Source organism: Peromyscus californicus, unplaced genomic scaffold, assembly GCF_007827085.1.
Source record: "Peromyscus californicus insignis strain IS unplaced genomic scaffold, ASM782708v3 Scaffold_7__1_contigs__length_154581171, whole genome shotgun sequence".
NCBI classification, from domain to species: domain Eukaryota; kingdom Metazoa; phylum Chordata; class Mammalia; order Rodentia; family Cricetidae; genus Peromyscus; species Peromyscus californicus.
This window is the reverse complement of record NW_026294595.1, coordinates 84,198,016-84,215,903: the sequence shown is the minus strand read 5'-3', so window position 1 is coordinate 84,215,903 and position 17,888 is coordinate 84,198,016. Positions and strand designations below refer to the sequence as shown.

The 17,888-nt window shown below is 34.9% G+C and overlaps 1 protein-coding gene across 1 annotated transcript in view; it reads right to left on the bottom strand.

The window, feature by feature from the left end:
* Nucleotides 1-644: 644 nt before the first annotated feature.
* Nucleotides 645-17,888, bottom strand: part of Kif18a (kinesin family member 18A) — a 68,795-nt gene continuing 51,551 nt past the window's right edge. The window contains exons 14-17 of the mRNA XM_052724573.1: nt 10,475-10,889; nt 9,700-9,807; nt 6,640-6,749; nt 645-1,170 (exon numbers count right to left, since the gene is read on the bottom strand). Of these exons, the coding sequence (XP_052580533.1) occupies nt 1,088-1,170; nt 6,640-6,749; nt 9,700-9,807; nt 10,475-10,889 (716 nt within the window). The 3' untranslated portion in view covers nt 645-1,087. The remainder of the gene's footprint in view (nt 1,171-6,639; nt 6,750-9,699; nt 9,808-10,474; nt 10,890-17,888) is intronic.

Sequence of the window (17,888 nt, the reverse complement as noted above, 5' to 3'; positions counted from 1 at the left end):
GAGTGCTGGGATTAAAGGTGTACCACCACCTGTTCAGGAAAGGTGATTCTTAAAACAGCCAACATGACCAAAACCCTAACCACAAAGTAGTTTGACAAGTTCCTGTGACAGATTTTGACTATACCCCTCCGAATACAGAAGGAACTGTGAAGATTATTCTGTCTCATGCTTTCTCAATTAGATTTTTAAGTACAAACAATTGACTAACTAAAAGCCTTAAGAAGTCTTATAAGTTGTATGGTTATTTGATTTGGTGTGAAGATTCCTTTGAAGCACAAATTTAAAAGTGCATTAGTCAAAAATGTGTACTTTTGACTACAAAAGTAGGTCACACCAGACAAGTGAACAAGGTTAGGTAATTATGTTGTAGCTCTGTGTAATCCCCAAAGTAACAGGAATGATTAAAATATTTTCTCACAACTCCTCCTTATTAAGAAATGTATAGGTTGTTTACAGATTTGGTCTGAGTACACACTACCTTGTTCTAATATGTAAAACAAATCTGCAAAATTCACACTTATATAAAATAACATTTAGAATCTGTAAGTGGTTGTAACAAAACAGGAAGACAAACACTTTAAAATCTATATCTTTAATATACCAAGTAATAAAATACTAGTATTTTATTTATGACAGGTATTTAAACAATATTTACAATGTTATGGACACACATATCTACATTTTTACATCAAAGTTTTTGAACATAAAATCACATGTATGTATAAAACAACATATTGACAAACAACAGAAGACCAAATATATCTTGTCCATAGTTTTATGACTTCTAAATTTCCTTATTTTGAAAATAATAGGGGTAATTTGGTTCACTCTTTTTTCTAAAATGTCCTAATCAAGCTGTGGTAAAGTAAAACTAAACTAACATAATGCTGACTAGAGATTTTCAAGAGTAACAAATATTTGAGAAATGGGAAACATAACCTGTTGTAATTTTATATTTACTTAAAAGACAGAAATTTCATTTTGTTTGATGAAAAGATTTTAGTAAACAGTTTCAGATTGCCTTCTTTCAGAGACTTGAAATGTATTTCAGCAGGGACAAATACCAGGCAAAGGACATTGACACTTCTTAGCGAACATTTTCTTTAAAAGTGTTTCTTCTTAATTTTCTAAGCATGTTTGAATTTACTTGGTTGGTGTTTCTTTTATAACCTAGAGAAGAAATAAAGATGAATAAATATAAAGAAATTTTCAAAACTCATTGTTAATTTATATAACAATTTATTGACAAATTTACTCTTGAAATTCATGGTTAATTAACACAATTTAAAATACAACAAATTTTCTGAGATTTCCATCTCTTGGTAAGAACTCAGGGCTTCCTTAGCTCCCCCCCCCCCCCCCCCCCCCCCCCCCCCCCCGCCCCCCGGCCCGACCTTCTCAGTCTTCCCTTCTATTCCATCTCCATTCCTTTGTGTTAGCCTCCAAACCACAGAGACATCCTCTACCAGGGACTCCTAGTGGCCACACAGGGCTGGGATGCAGAAGCATCCTCCCTACAACCACCACACTTTCATAGCATCTAGAGTTGCCAACAGCAACCAAAGAACAGAATATCCACCCAATAAAGAAGAAGACCAGCCATCTATACAAAGAAAGACCTCAAACATCCTAACTCCAGATGTCTAAATCCCCTGCTGAAAAACCCAACCATGAATAGCCAAGACAGTAGGTTTCCTCAAGAAGCAAGTAATCCTATGGCAGTAGGCCCTGAGAAATGCAATTTTGCAAAACACAGAACAAGGACTTAAAAAAAAAACCAGCAAGGACAATAAAATACATATGAATAAATGCCCTCATGAAGACCATGAAAACACACACACACAAAAAAAGAATAAATTAACAAAAACAGTTAAATACATGAAAGTAGAAGTAGAATCACTAAAGAAAAACCCAAACTAAATAAAACTGGAAATGAAAAACTTGGAAGGTCTAACAGATTACAAGACATTGAAGAAAGAATTTCAGGTCTGGAAACAAGGTAGAAGAAATGGATAGCTCAGTCAAAGAAAATGTAAAATCTAAAAATAATCTAAGCACAAAACATCTAGGAAATCTGGGGCACCATGAAAAGACCAAAATTACAAAAAATATAGGGATAGAAAGAGAAGAATGTCAGACCAAAGGCACAGATCTTTTTTTTTAGCAAAAAAATCACAGAAGAAAATTTCCCTAATCTAAAGAGGAGATGCCTAAAAGGGTACAAGAAGCATACAGACAACCAAATAGACAGGACCAGAAAAAAAGTTCCTCATGACACATAACAATTCAGATGGTAGTTGTATAGAATGAAGAAAAGGTATTAAAAGCTGAAAGGGAAAAAGACCAAGTAACATATAAAGGTAGATTTATTAGAATAATACCTGATTTCTCAGAAGGGCCTGGCCAGATGTTCTACAAACTGAGAGACGGCAGATGTCAGCTCAGACTATTATACCCAGCAAAACTATGAAACACACACACACACACACACACACACACACACACACACACACACACACACACAATCACAATAAAACCAAATTTAATCATTTACTATCTACCAAGCCAGTTATATAGAAGGTACTAGAATAGTGGTTCTCACCCTGTGGGTTGTGACCCTCTTGGGGGTTATATCAGATATCTTGCAGATCAGATATTTACATTATAATTCATAACAGTAGCAATTATAGTTATGCAATAACAATGAAACAACTTTACAGTTGGGGGTTACCACAACATAAGGAATTATATTAAAGGGTCTCAGCACTAGGAAGGTTGAGTACCACTGCACTAGAAGGAAAACTTCAGTCTGAAGAGGTTCAAGACATTCAAGAAAACACTAGTAGTCCCAGGACAATAAATCAAAAGAGGTGGAAAAGATACACACCATAACAACAAAGTAATAGTAATCAGTAAGCACAGCTCATTTATAAGTTTCAATATCAACATTTTCAATTTCCCAATAACAAGACATAGACTAATAGATTAGATTAGAAAACAGGACCCACCTTTCTGCTGTATCCAATAAATACACCTTACCATTACGGATAGAAATCACCTAAAAGAATGGAAAGAAGTATTCCAAGAAAGTGGACCCAAGGAGCAAGCAGGTGTAGTAGCCCTTTGAATATCTGACACAATAGACTTCAAACGGAAACTATTCAGAAGAAATGTGGAAGGATACTACATACTCATGAGAGGAAAGTCCACCAAGAGGATGCTGCAATTCTAAACATCTATGCACCAAATACAATGACACCTACGTTCAGAAAAGAAACACTACAACAACTATAAATCATATATTTACTGTCCCACACTGATAATAGGTGACTTCAATACCCCACTTTCACCAAAAGACAGATCATCTAGACACAAACTTGGACAGAAATGCTGGAATTAAATAATGCTGTAAGTCAAGTGGACCTACCAGATATTTACAGAACACTTAATCTAAACACAAAAGAATATATTTTCTTTTCACCAGCTCATGGCACTTTCTCTAAAATTGACCACATACTTGGGTACAAAACAAGTCTCAAAAGATATTGAGAAAATTGAAATAACCCCCTACATCCTATATGACTATCTACTACTACTATTAGAAACTTCCAAAAATATACACATATATGAAAGAAATCTAAACAGAGTCACCAAATAATGAGAGAAAATACCTCAACTAGACATCTTATAACACCAAATAAAACCTCAGCACCAGGAATGGGTTACATCTTGTTGGGTTATTGGTCAGAGAAACCCCCTGGAAACTCACAAACAAACAAAAGCTATTGTCAAGGCTATTGGTCACTCTCTACAACCTGACAGTAAGGTCCTATTGCTAAAGACAACATTTACTCATGCCACAGAACACTGAGAACTCAAGCTGGTGCCTAAACTAGAAGCTTCATCCCTGCTAGCATTTGTAGTATTGGAAAGGATTCTGCATGCTACCAGACAAGAAAGGTAACCATCAATACCATGCAGCTATAAACCCTGTGACCTACAACAACAACCTGCCTACAAGCTATACTGATGCATTAGTGGTACAAATGATATAGGAGTAACCAACCACTTTTTTGATTGGAATTAAGTCCCATTAAAGGAGACATAACCTGAGTATGGACCTGACACTGCTAAAGTGGCCAAGAACCTGAGGTCATAGGCCTAACAGAAAACCTACTACTATCATTCTAAGGGAACAGAGAAATAAAGTGACTCCTAATGACATCTATATATCAACTCATATCACAGAATCTTCTTGCATAAGATGGGAATTAACAAAGAGATCCACAACTGGAAAATGAGCAAAGAGTGAGACACTTTGGAGCATTCAGTTCTAAGTGGGATGTTTTCATTAAAGCTCTCCCCCTACGGTTCAGGGATCTATGAGGATAAGGAGGTGGAAAGATTCAAGGAGCCAGATGTGATGGAGGACTCTAAGGAAACAGTGTCTTCTGGACACGACAGGAATGATGTCCGGACAAACTCACAGAGATTGTGGCAGTATGCCTAAGACCAGCCTAGGTTCAAGCCTGAGAGGGTGCCAGTACTAAGAGGAGGAAGTAAATACCAACTCCAATCACTAATCAGGAAGCTATCTGTAATTGATACCCACTGACAAAGGGAAAGTCAGTTTTCTTCAATGGAGTCTTAGTGGATATATCAACCACACTTTAGGGCTAGCCCTATGCGTAGGAGTAATTGACCAAGAAAAAATGAACTCAATGGTAATTTTGTTTTATTTTAGCATTTCTTTTGTGTTATTGGTCTTTTGCTTGTTTTGATTTTTATATTTTTACATTTCTTAGTGTTTCTTATTTTTTTTAAAGAGAGCCATAAAAAACATAAAGTTGGGTGGGTAAGGAAAATATGGAAGGAATTGGGTGAGGGGAAAAAATATGATCAAAGTACATTGTACAAAAATATATAGAAATAAAGAAACTAACATGTATATAGAAGAGAAAAAATACAACAGTAGCAGAGCAACATTAATACTGCTGGCTAAAAGTTTTCTACTCTCTTTCTTCATAATGTAAATAAAGTTTAGTGAGCACTTCTGATAAACAGATGTAAGTAAAGTCACTGAATAAACTACTTCAGTTTCCCCATTCTCATTAACAGAAGAAAATGTGTATAAGCTCTTGTTCCTTTCCTTTCTTGTATGATCACTGTTTTCATATTCTTTGGATTATGTTCTCAGGCAGATCTCTGAAACTTTGCTGTTTGTGCCTCTGACACAAATCTCAGGGTCTTTTCCTTTCTGCTCTCAAACAGGGCCTCTCTACCTCCTCATTCTTTTGCCACTTAGGTTGTTTATACATGTTCTTGGTCACATGATTTAGTTTTAGAGGTTCTTATTTTCTTGTTCCTCTACTGCTCAGCTGACAATACTTGCCTTTCCCCCGACTGTTGGCCTTTGTGGTTTCACTCTTGTCCATTATTAGAAACTCAGGTGAACACGATTTTAAAAAAAGCAGTTGTATTTTCTTTCTAGTAATTTTTAAAATGTGTTTGGTTATTTTTGCTTAGATATTCATTTTTATGAATATTTATCTTCTATTAAAATTGATAACCTCTAAGTACTCCATTCTCTTTAATCATATTTTTAACCTATTGTCTGATTTTAAAATCTATACAATAGACATATCTTTGAAAAAGTAAACAAGTATCAATTGTTATTACAGGAACTAGCAAAGTTATTGAGGAAAAATAATCGCTTTCATGTTATGCAGGGACATACACATTATCTCATGAGACTCTTAAATTCCAAGTGCTATAAGTTCCTCCAGAGAAGAAACCAGTCTTACAAATCTTTGTATTCATTCTGGGATGTAGCACAAGATGAATGCTTAATAAGTGAGTACTTTTTGAAGGAAGTCAGAGTGTCAGAGACCGGTCTGGGCCTTGTGGTCTAGAACTGGTTGATATAATCCATGCATAGTCAAACAGAAGGACTTTTGTTTCCATGGACTCAAGTCACTCCACATGTGACTGAGGGTATGTAAGATCCTTCACTGACATCTTTTTTCAACTTGTCAGTGGGAGTAACAATATGATTATAGCTAGGAGCAAAGTAGAGACCGTATAGTAATACATACATGATTCAGAGGTCAGATGTAAAAACATAAGCACTGAGAGAAAAATTCCAAGTGGATATAATTTATTTATAAAGTATAGTTAATGAGCTAGGCAGGGTGGTACATGCCTGTAATCTCAGCACTGGGCAGCAGAGACAAGAGAATAACTAGTTCAAAACTAGCTTGTACTACATAATAAGGCCTTGCCTCAAAAACAAAACATTTAGCTATCTACACATATATATGTAATTGATTCACTGTGTGATACATGTAACTATTACTTCAATCATTAGGTATCTGCAATATGAAGTAGGCTATACAACAAAAAGAGGATGCAGAGTACCAGGTTGGGAAATCTGGTCCTCTACTTTAATATTTGTGCAATATTGACTACAGGCTTCACAACGTATCTGAAGTTTCCTTTTCTACAATGCATAAAAAAAAAAATCACACCGATCCTACCACAAAATATGAAGGGAGATATTTATGAAGACATAAAATCAAGGTACTAAATGTATAACAGATAATCATGTAATTAAATATCAGATTAACAGCTCAGACATACCCAATGTCAGTCTGTTTTCTTGCAAGAGCTTATCACTTGAATTATCCTTTCGAATGCGTTTGGCAAATCCATGATTTTCTTCAGATTTTAATGGAGCATTTGATGTAGAACTTGTGGAGAAAAGTTTATTTTAGTTAAGGCATTCAAAAATTTTCTTAATTCATATGCTATATATTATAAAAAATTAAATACAGAAATAATAATTGTGAAATCCTGCATAATTGGAGGCACTAAAAGTACTTAAAAATAAATCTAGTTATCTGTGATTTTAATGATGCTAATATAATTTAGATAAGATAATTCTGGTTACAGGTAACAGTTCTGCAGAATATTTCTCTTCCAGAACGAACATGAACACTGTTTGCTATTTGCAGCATGGGAGAGACATCCTAAGGGGTAAAAATTCACTGATGTTAAAGAATTAAAAATATTGTTAGGATTAAAATTTCATTTACAATTTCAACAGATAAAATTCAGTTTGGTAGATTTTGGAATATCTAGAACTTTTGGACTTTATTTTTCCTTTTTTTAAAGAAAAAATTAACAGTAGATAAAGTACAATGGGGAGATTTTAATATTTTAAAAGCGCATTAGAACATATACACCCCTAAATATGTACATGAAATCTACTAAGTGGAAAATACCAGAGCTTATTACTTTCAAGCTCATCTTTCTTTAATTGGGGGAAAAGGAAGATTAAAAAAAAAAGTAATTATGTACACATCTATCATTAATCTCTTTTAACCTTAGTTAATGGCAGGATCTAATTATTGATACCAGAGGGAATGGACAGAGTAGTAACTAATACTCTGTGAATAGTCAAGTTACTTTCTTTATTATATTCTTTAATATTATTTCACAGTACTGGTTTCTCATGTGCCAGTCCTAAACACATATAAACTCACAAACACACAATTTACACAAGCAGACATTTCAAGAAAACATGTATTTGATAATGACCATGTTTATACTTCTAATAAGAGTCTTAGTATAAACATCTGCAACATTTTAATAAAAACACGGGAGCACATAAAAACCCAGAAAACTTAATATTAATCAGTGGGAACGGGTGGCTGAAACAGATGCTGACAGTTCACTAGTCTAACAGAGTGAGCCAGACTAACAGCACAATTCAGACTGACACCTGAGCAAAGTGCAGCAGTCCCTACTGGCCCAGAGAACATGGAGCACTATTACAAGACTGCCACTGAGTGGGGTCCCGAAAGCAGGGATGGGATTAAACCTAAAATACACTTAGGATCAACTTCTACTTTTAGCTTAAAGGAAGCAGCTTAGGACTTCTGTTTGGAATATCCAGCTACCAGAATCAGTCAGTTGTCTTTTGTACACCGGAAATTCTTTTGTAGAGTAAGTGCTATGTGAAACTGAGCTCTGCTTATTCCATGACAGTTCTAAATGTGGGTACTAAGTAGTTTACAGTAGGTAGCAAATATGGCATGGAGATATTGGATAAGGGGATGGCTGCTATATTATACTACTTAGAATGGCATGCAATGAAAATTTGTTAATTCCTGGAACTTTTCATTTAATATTTTCAAATCTTGGTTGACTTTTGGTTTCTGAAACAGAGAGCAAAACCATGAGTTGAGGGGACTTACTGTATCACTGCTTAAGCGTCACAGATAAAGACAGTCAGGAAAAATCAATTCATCTATGTTTCAAGGTTCCTCTGTCCCATGTTTTGGAAGGGCAAGAGAAGATTCTAAATTTATTTATGAGAAAGTACTTCATGAAGTGTGAATAACTATGCTATTTGTACATTTGTTCCTGTGCCCTAAATAAGAAACTTAGAAGAATTAACTTTAGTTGTTATACTTTCCTCTGTACACTATTGGAAAGAAAAGGGGTAGGAAAAATCAGAACATTTCGTATGTAGTTAGTACATTTTGTTATTGTATCCACGACATCGTACAACTAGGCTATTGTGCTAACCACTTCTGCGTTTTTAGGACTTTCTCAAATTGGTGATTCAATGGCCTTTGTCAACTCTGCTTTAGAAAACCATTAGCCACTATGTTCTCAAGTATTGTTTTTCTCTATTCTTTCTCTTCTTTTGGAGACTGAAAATACTATTTCCAGACTTAAATAATTAGGGTTCTGTAGGTCTCCTCCAAACTTCTGTTTCTTCCTTTATTGGTTTAGGCATTTTTCTATGCACCTACCCTCCGGCTCATTAATACTCTCTTTTGTTGTGACTAATCCATTGAACTGGTTGATTGAGTTATAAATTTCATCTTATAATATTTATAGTTATAAAATCCATCTTTGTGGTTCTAGTATATTTATTTGATTAATTTTAACAAAATACTGTTCTTTGGTGAACCTTATCTAATCTGTTGAAATGAATCATGGTTACAATCAATAGTTCCTATTTACTCATCCTTATCTATGGATCATTGCTTCTCTGATTGCTTTTCCTTCTTCACATTCCATAGTTTTGGTGTAAAATTATGTATGAACATCTGCATAGGTTCTAGATAGCATATTCTAGAGATTTTAAATTTTAGTGTAGAAGACTATAGAACAGACAGATCACCTGAATTTAAGCAAAGACTGAGTTGGTCCAAGATCTCTGAGCTTGTTAGAACTGGTTTATTTCTAGTTTGTCCTAATCCTAGGGCACAGCACCTTAAGGATTTCAAATACAATCCTGGGGTGTTTAACAGGCCCCCTTCTACTATAGCTTTTGACCGTGGACCTTTGTACTACAGATTGTATTACTTGAACAAGTAAAATACTCAAACAAATAAACAACTGTTGTCAGAATAAAAGTAAGAGCTAAGCGACAGTCTGGAAGCTAGAAGACTTTTCAAATCATTTTTAATAACCTAAAAATGGGATACTTTATATAAACTTCAAGTGAAATCTTGGGCTTCATTCAGATTCCCTTTCAATAACATAAATCCAGGGCTTCACTGAGTACTTAGCATAGATAGGATTAACTAAAAACTGAGAGTCTGACCATAATTGAAATTGTGGGAAATGAAAGTATAAAGATGATCTTCTATAGAGACTGAAAGAGCACATGCTTAATCATACCTTATGAACTTCCTTTTCCTTGTTGCAGCAGTAGTCATGGCCATGTAGGATGGCACACTTGTCGATACAGGCCTAGAATCCTTAGTTGAAAATGAGGAAGATTCAAGCCTGGACATTAAGAATGAAGAATTAAAAGAGAACAGATTTGATATATACTACAAAGAGAAAAATGATTTACACTTTTATAATCAGGAAACCATTGATATTAATACACATAGAAAGATATTCCTCTCTATAAAAAGATCCCTCAATTGCATTTTCTTTTTTAAAAACACCAGTGATGATATGAAAACATTTCTGCGTTTCTCAAAGCAAAGAAATGTAGAGGTATTTTTTCTCCCACGTTTAGATTGGCTGGAATTATGTAGTTGAATGCTTGCTTAGATGGCATTCACTCATACACTGGATGTTGGGCTATGCTGAATTTTGGATATTCCTTAAGTGAGGTAACGATGACTAATAGCAAGCAAGGTAGACCTTCACTGATAGCTTAGGTTACACAGTATCAGAATAAGGAACACAGATGAAATATATCTCAAGGTCTCTTCTAGTTTAAGGAAGGTCAATTAACATCGGATATCAAATTTATGATCTAAAAAAGTGGTCAGTGTATCCATACTCAATTAACCTGTAGTAAATGAGCAACTTTTAAAACAAGGAGAGGACATTTGATCTATGAAGTAATCCTCCCATATAAACAAAGAAGAGAAAGGACATTAACAGTTTCAAAGGCTTTGGAAAAAAAAAAGGATTGTAAAGTATTCTCTTTCTGTACCTATTTAAACTGCTTTTGCTGTTTTGTAGTGATTCTTGTTCAGGCAATTTATTCAAGCTCCCGATGTCATCACATATAGTAAATGTAGAGTCCAAATCCTGTTTACACTCTGTTCTCCTGTTGAGAGGAGAATCTACTTCACACAGCGTTTTCAGAGAATTATCATTGATCATATTTGTAGTATGTGATGAAGGTCTTATTAAGGCTGGAGATGGGTTTTGAAGAGGTTTTCTGCAGTCCTCTGGGGTATAAACAATAGGCTGAAGTTCTTTGCTGAAAGAATCATTGAGTTGTGTACTTTCAGACAGTATAGACTTCTGAGTATGTTTTATGTCCAAGGAAGAAGGTATTAATTTTCTTCTGGTTCTTTTTTGTGGAGTAATATTAAGCAAGTTAGGTTCACTTGAGGATGTGCCTGTTCAATAAAATTATAAAATTAAAAAGTTCAATAATGTTGCCTCAATAGTTATTTCAAAAATTACAATGGTTAAGAAAATAAAATCACTAAGAGCACATCTACCATTTGATAGAAATCTTAAAGAGGATAACTAAGTAGGAAAGGAATAAAATATGGCTAATTACTAACAGAAATCTTAAAGAGAATAACTAAGTAGGAAAGGAATAAAATATGGCTAATTACTAACAACTTTAATAGTAAATTTGCTGTATAGATTTAAGAGTATGAATTCTGACTGCCAATAGATATATATGTATAGCTATCTTTAGGTACTGAGTAATCATAAAATCAAACTTCCAACTATTTCTATCAATTCACAAGCAATTTCCAGTATTCATGTTTGTCCTAGGGTTAAGAACAAGAATGTTGGTAGGTACAGATGTGAATAATTATCCAAATATCAAATAATACTTGCTTCTTAGGACTAAGAAGCAGTCTTGTCTAGATAAACAAGAAAGAAATACCCAAGAAAATCTCCTTTTCCTTTGTATTTGTCAACACCTCCACAAATTCTGTTTTAAAAATACTTACAACAATTGTGACTGTATAATCCTTTTAATTAAGAGCTTTTAGTAATCTTTAATAGAAACACACTAAGGCAATTTTTGGTGCTTGATCCAAAATTATAAGACAAGTTGTTCTGGTAGAACTTAAAGTGAATTCTCAGAGTCCTAGAAATACTCTCAGCATATAAGTATACAAACGTTTCTCAAATGTCTTTTATTAATGTCCAAAATAATACCAGTTTATAAAAATGGATTCATGAATTCTAATATATTTATCTTACATATACCTGCTTCATGGCAATGAACTTCAAGAGACCTGACATGAAGCATATTAGCTTAGTATAACTTCTCACAGAAAACAATTATGTATTATTTCCATGCATTTTTAAAATCAGGCAGAAAAGCTCCCAATTGATGTTACATTTGCTTTATTAGTTAATACTATGTAAATACTGATAGCAGAACCTATGCATTTTAGTAGGGCAATTCAGAACTCCTGCTAAGTTAAAAATACATGTATGGCAATTACCAGCTGTATGTGCATTACTCTTATTATGATAGTTGACAATTACCCTCTAGGAAATACAATTTGAAAACAGGAAGAAATAATGATCTCCATTCTACTAAGGAATTTGACTTTTCTGAGAACTAGATAAATGAGATCTAGATCTTAAAATAATTTTCCACTCCCTTTAACATGACATTTGTCAAATTTTCCATTACCAGATATTTTTATACTAATGCTGCAGTGTAAAGACAGTCACTCTTCTCCACTGTGCTGCTACCACCAATTTGGTGGCTAATAATAGCTGGAAGATTAACTTCTTTTCCCATGGGAGACACAGGGGTAGAGAAGACAGAAAACTATATTGAGGATAGAGAACTGAGTTGGGAGTCAGGAGACTTGAATTCTATTTCTGGTTTTACCAAAGACCCAGTGAGTGACCTTGGGCAACTCACTTTAAGTAGTGTGCACATTAGTACCTTGTTGAAAAGCAGATATATTCATTTGCACAGAAAAAAGATTTTCTAGGATTAGATGATAGGAACATTTAGGATTCAATGAAATGCTCTGGAAATAAAAAAAGTGCTTCAGATTAAAGAATTACAATTTTAACAAGGGGGTAGTTTACTTACTTTCCAATACTCTATCAATAATCAATTCATAGTTATTTCTACAATACATTTCAAACAATGCCTTTCAAATGATAGATATAAAGTTTACCAAGACTGACCATAAATTACAATATAAACCAAATGAATTGTTGAAATAAGGACATAAATGTGTTATTTGCCATGTCAGCATAATAACGTACAAAAGTTAACAAATGGTACAGAAAATCTCAGGGCAGTAGAGATAGCCATTGTCCCCACTCTTTCTCTATATATCTAATGGGAATAATCTCCAGTGACCTGGCAACTGAACATAATAGAGGACTACTTCTTCCCTATAGCAAGTAGCATATGAAAATGAGAATCTTCCATAACACACTGAAGAGACAGCTACCTGTCTTCTGGGATAATCTAAACACAGATGCAACATCAAATTTTCTATGTCCAGGATAATAACTAGTTAGAGACAGAAATAATAACTTCATAATGATATATCTTTAGCTATAATTTTGCACTCTGAAATGTTAACTTGGAGAAATGTGATATTTTATTTGTGCTTTAACAAATAAAGCTTGCCTGGGGATCAGAGGACAAAGCCAGTTACTATATCAAGCACAGAGGTCAGGCAGTGGTAGCACATGCCTTTAATCCTAGCATTCGGGAGGCAGAGATTCATCCAGATCTCTGTGAGTTCAAGGTCACACTGGGAACATAACCAGGTGAGGTGGCATATGCCTTTAATCCCAGTACCAGTCAGCCACAGAGGTCTGGAGGTCTGTATGCCTCTACAGACAGACAGGAAGTGATAGAGCTGGGTGGAGAGAGGAAGTAAGACGGCAGGGCACAGAAGGGTATATAAGGTGTTGAGTATACAGGAAGTAGCTCTCTTGGAAATCTGAGGATTTCCTAGTGGTAGGAACTTGTGGCTGGCTTGTACTATTCCTCTGATCTTTCAGCTTTCACCCCACTGTCTTGCTCCGGGCGTTTTATTAATAAGTCTGTTTAGCAATTTGTGTTACAGATGATAGACATGCAGGTGTAGTAAATATGGATTATTACTGATTGTTGTGCTTGGCTTGAAGAGATACTATGGATATCCAAAATGTATGAGATAGAGCTTTTTTTCTCAGCTTTCAATTTAGTTTTAGATAAAATAATGAGAAGGTAGATAGTCAATTTAAGACCGCCCAGGTGGAATAGCTGATAAGAAAGGTTTAGGAGACAATAAAAGCAAAACCAGTATTCAAACACTTCCACAAAAATTAAACATTCAACTTACTGTAACCATATACAAGGTTATGATCCCAGTTAATGAAAACTTAAACCATACAAGATATGACATTTCATTTTGAAAACGCTTTCTAGAATATAGTGATTATTGAGGAAGGTACAACAAGTGGAAAATGTAAGGTTACGGTTACTAACATCTATAGGCTCTAAGAGCTATGAATATGCTAGGCCTGTGTTGACCAAAAGGTTTTGCTGTACTTTTCCATTAGAAGAAAGGGCTATACAGTAAATTTCCAGAAGAGCTGGCTTGAGGCAGATGTACCTAATTCAGCCTGAGAAAATGTTATCTACCAAGTGGAGATAATGCTATTTATCAAGATTCCATAATTCTCAAACTTACGAGTGTAGAAGAGATAAAAAGGAACCTGGAAAGAGACTATATTCCTTTATAATGTCTCCATAAAAAGCCAGAAAAGATGGTATATGCCTATAATCCTAGCACTCAGGAGGCCAAGAAAGGAGACTTGAGAGTTCAAGGCCAGTCTGGGCTATGCAGCAATGTCCTGTCAACCAACCAACCAACCAGCGGTTAGCATGGACAAGAAATGAAACAGGAACATCATTTACAGCCTGCCTCTACAGCTCGTGTGAAAAACGATGACAGCTTGGATAAGGTAGTTACAGCAGTGATGGAGAATTATAAAAAAGCATGTTAGAATCAAATTAGATGCAAATGATATAAAGCATGGTTTGTTGTCCATCAGAGGGACCAAAGGAAAGTAGTTCAGGTAAGGAGTAGTCACTTCTGAATATCAGTGAGGATTGATTCCAGAATGGTTCCCAAATACCAGCCGCCATTCAAATATCTTATACAATGGTGGGTGGGAGGTGAGGAGAAGTATCACTATGTTGTCCAAGATCACATTGAATTAAGATCGAGAGGATCCTCTCGTTTCAGTCTGGAGTAGCTGGGACTACAGGAGTGTAGTTCTATGCCCAGCTGTTCATAAGTAAAAGCATACTTACAATAACTTCACCTGACCTAAGAGGAAAATATAAAGGAATGGCAGATAATCTGGAAGCTATATCTTCCAGTATTCCACAATTTTAACCTCTACTACAAGGGTAGAATTAAATCAATTAGGGAATAGCTAAGTAAAACATAGAACATTCACAATTTCACTGTTACATAAAAACCATTTTTTATGGATTTGGTATACAAGAAATATCTGTTAAATGAAGAGGTATATGGATTTTGTAAACATCTTGATTTTAATTTTGACAAAACAAAGCAAAAGGTCACCAAATACAAATGAAGGCATAAAAGCAGAGCAGAAGGAAATACAGGAGGTACAATGTGTCAATGTATTATGCCATCACTAGGCAAATGACTGCTTTATGTAATATACACGACAACCTCTAACACACACACACACACACACACACACACACACACACACACACCCCGGTAGGAGTGATGCCTGAGGGGAAAGTAGGAAGAAGAGAGCTGTTTGTTCAGAAACCAGCTCTTTTAAGCATAAATAACTAGAGGCACGAGGTTATGTTAGTATATACATGGTACAGATAAAACACGAAAATTAATTTAAAGTCTAAAAAAATTAATTTAAAGTATAAAAAAAACGAGACCCTGAGATTCTTCATGTGTGATTCTTTTATTTTATTATCTGCATTATCTAACGACTTTTGGCTTTTTATCTTGGTTCAAAGGCATGTGGTGTAGTTGTACTGTAGTTCCAAGGGTACATGAAAACAGGAAGGGTTAATCTGGAGCTGGGGAGCATACTGTAAGGTAGAAGAGGGGTATAGATTATGCAGAGGATAACATTAAAGACCTTTTGAAAAAGATACATGGAAACTTACTACTGCTAAAGCTTCCTAAAGTACACACACATGCATAAAGAGTTAAAATGGCGTTACTCTGTAAAAGGGTAACAATGTTCCTACAACCAGAGGCTAAAAAAAATAAAAATGCAGTGCCAGCAATGGGTTAACTTCTGTTAGTTGGCCAGTATGGTCCCACAGATCCCCAAACATTACAGGCCACAGGCACTGCTTTTGGTTGCCCTCCAGATCTTCACAGTAAGACCCTATAGTTGAAGACACCACATACTTGAGTCATGAACTTGGCAAAATCAGTCTGGTGATGACTAGTCAGCTTTATCTACTGACTAGTATCATACATAGTGTTGGAGGGTACTATGAATGCTATTGAGGCAGAGAAGCAATCATCAGTAATATCTAGCTGTGACTTCCATGTGCTACAAAAATGACTGGCCTGGTGAGATCTGCCCACTGGTGCAATAGAGGCACAGATATCAGGGAGTTATCAACTACTTTCTGATTGGATTTAAGGTCCACTCTGGGATTAAACTCATACCTGGAACTATTATTGGCTAAGAACTTATGACAAGACAGGTCAATGTCCTAGGGAAGAGTCCAGTACTATTGTTCTGCGGAAAGGACACAGTGTTAAATCAACTTATAATGACATTGTTATACCAAAGATCAACATATCTCCCAACTCTTATTTGTCATAGATGATGATGAACACAGGGACCTACAATTGGTATGATTACATGAATCATACCATAAGTACTTACCATCTGTGTATTTGTGTAGTATTATGCAATTTAGCTGCTCATTCAGAGGAATCAAGTTCAGTTTCCAGCATCCACTTCAGGTGGCTCACCACCACCTGTGACTACAGCTAAAACTACAGGGGTTTTGATACTCTGCTGGCACACATCCACATACAGGTGTGTACAAATATTCATAATTAAAATTAAAATCTTAAAATTTTTATAAGGTTATGAATAATATTTTGATGACTGGTGAATGAAAAATAAAGTTTGGGTATACTTGCTATTCTTCATTTCTCTAAACATCTGGGATTTGTTTTTAAAAGAATATGAAGAAATAATGTAGGTATAACAAAAGCCAACATGTTGGCCATTATTGCTTTGAAAATGAACTATAGGAGAGTCTGATGAAGAAATATTTGAAGGATATCTTGATGAAAATCACTGTATATACAAGAAAAGAAGTAGCTAAACATGTACAGATCAGCTGTACTTCTCTACATTATCCATATCCACCTATAATATACCTGTTCTACTTTAACATTTATATCTTTCAAATATTTCAATTCTCCAAAAAATTTATCTCAGCTAAAATACTTTAAGATAGAAAAAAGTTTTCTCATCTTTCTACAAGTAATTTAAAGAAACATCAGTGTATTTTTGCTTTGAAAAGAGTTCTTAATCTTTTATTAATAAATTTTCCTTTTATTTCTGCAATTAAGTTATACATATTAGTAATTATGTATATGACGCTTTGTAACACAGCCTTGTATATTCACTTTTCAACCTGATCCTGCTAAAACAATCAGATCCAGGACAAAAGGTGGTAGTACAAGAGAGCTAAGTCTGCATCCTTCATAAATATAAATTATTATACTTAAATATAAATGAATCAAGCATAGCAGTGTAAGCATATTGTTTAGAAACAATGAGTACATACCAAATGTTGCTATAAGCTATGCACCATATATTCCAGTAAACAAAGAGAAAAAAAAAAACAAAAACACTGTTTTGCCTATTTTCCTTGAGTAGTTTTAAAACATGTACAAGAAATTTGCTTGATTTATTTTATCTTTTACTTATGTGTGTCTGTGTGGGTATGTGCCTCTGTGTGTGCAGGTGCCCACAGTGGCTAGAAGCGAGACTTGGATTCACTGGAGTTGGAGTTACAGGAGGTTGTGAGCCTTCTAACTTGTGTGCTGAAAAGTAAGCTCAGGTCTTCTGTAAGGATAGTATGCACTCTTGGCTCCTGAGCCCTCTCACCAGCCTCTCAAAGTAAAATGTGTTAAGTAATTATCTCAGTAATTATGAGAACTATTTCTTAAGCCAATACATTGTTAATGAGAAGTCTGTCCAAATAATTTTAAGCCAAATATACAGTTTGTTTAAACCTTACTATGGGAGAAAAGAAACATGAATTCACATATAGATGAATTCTCCTAGCAAAACTGAAAGTTTTGAAGGTCACAAGTTCAAGGTCACCCTTGGGAACAGATACTTAAAACCCC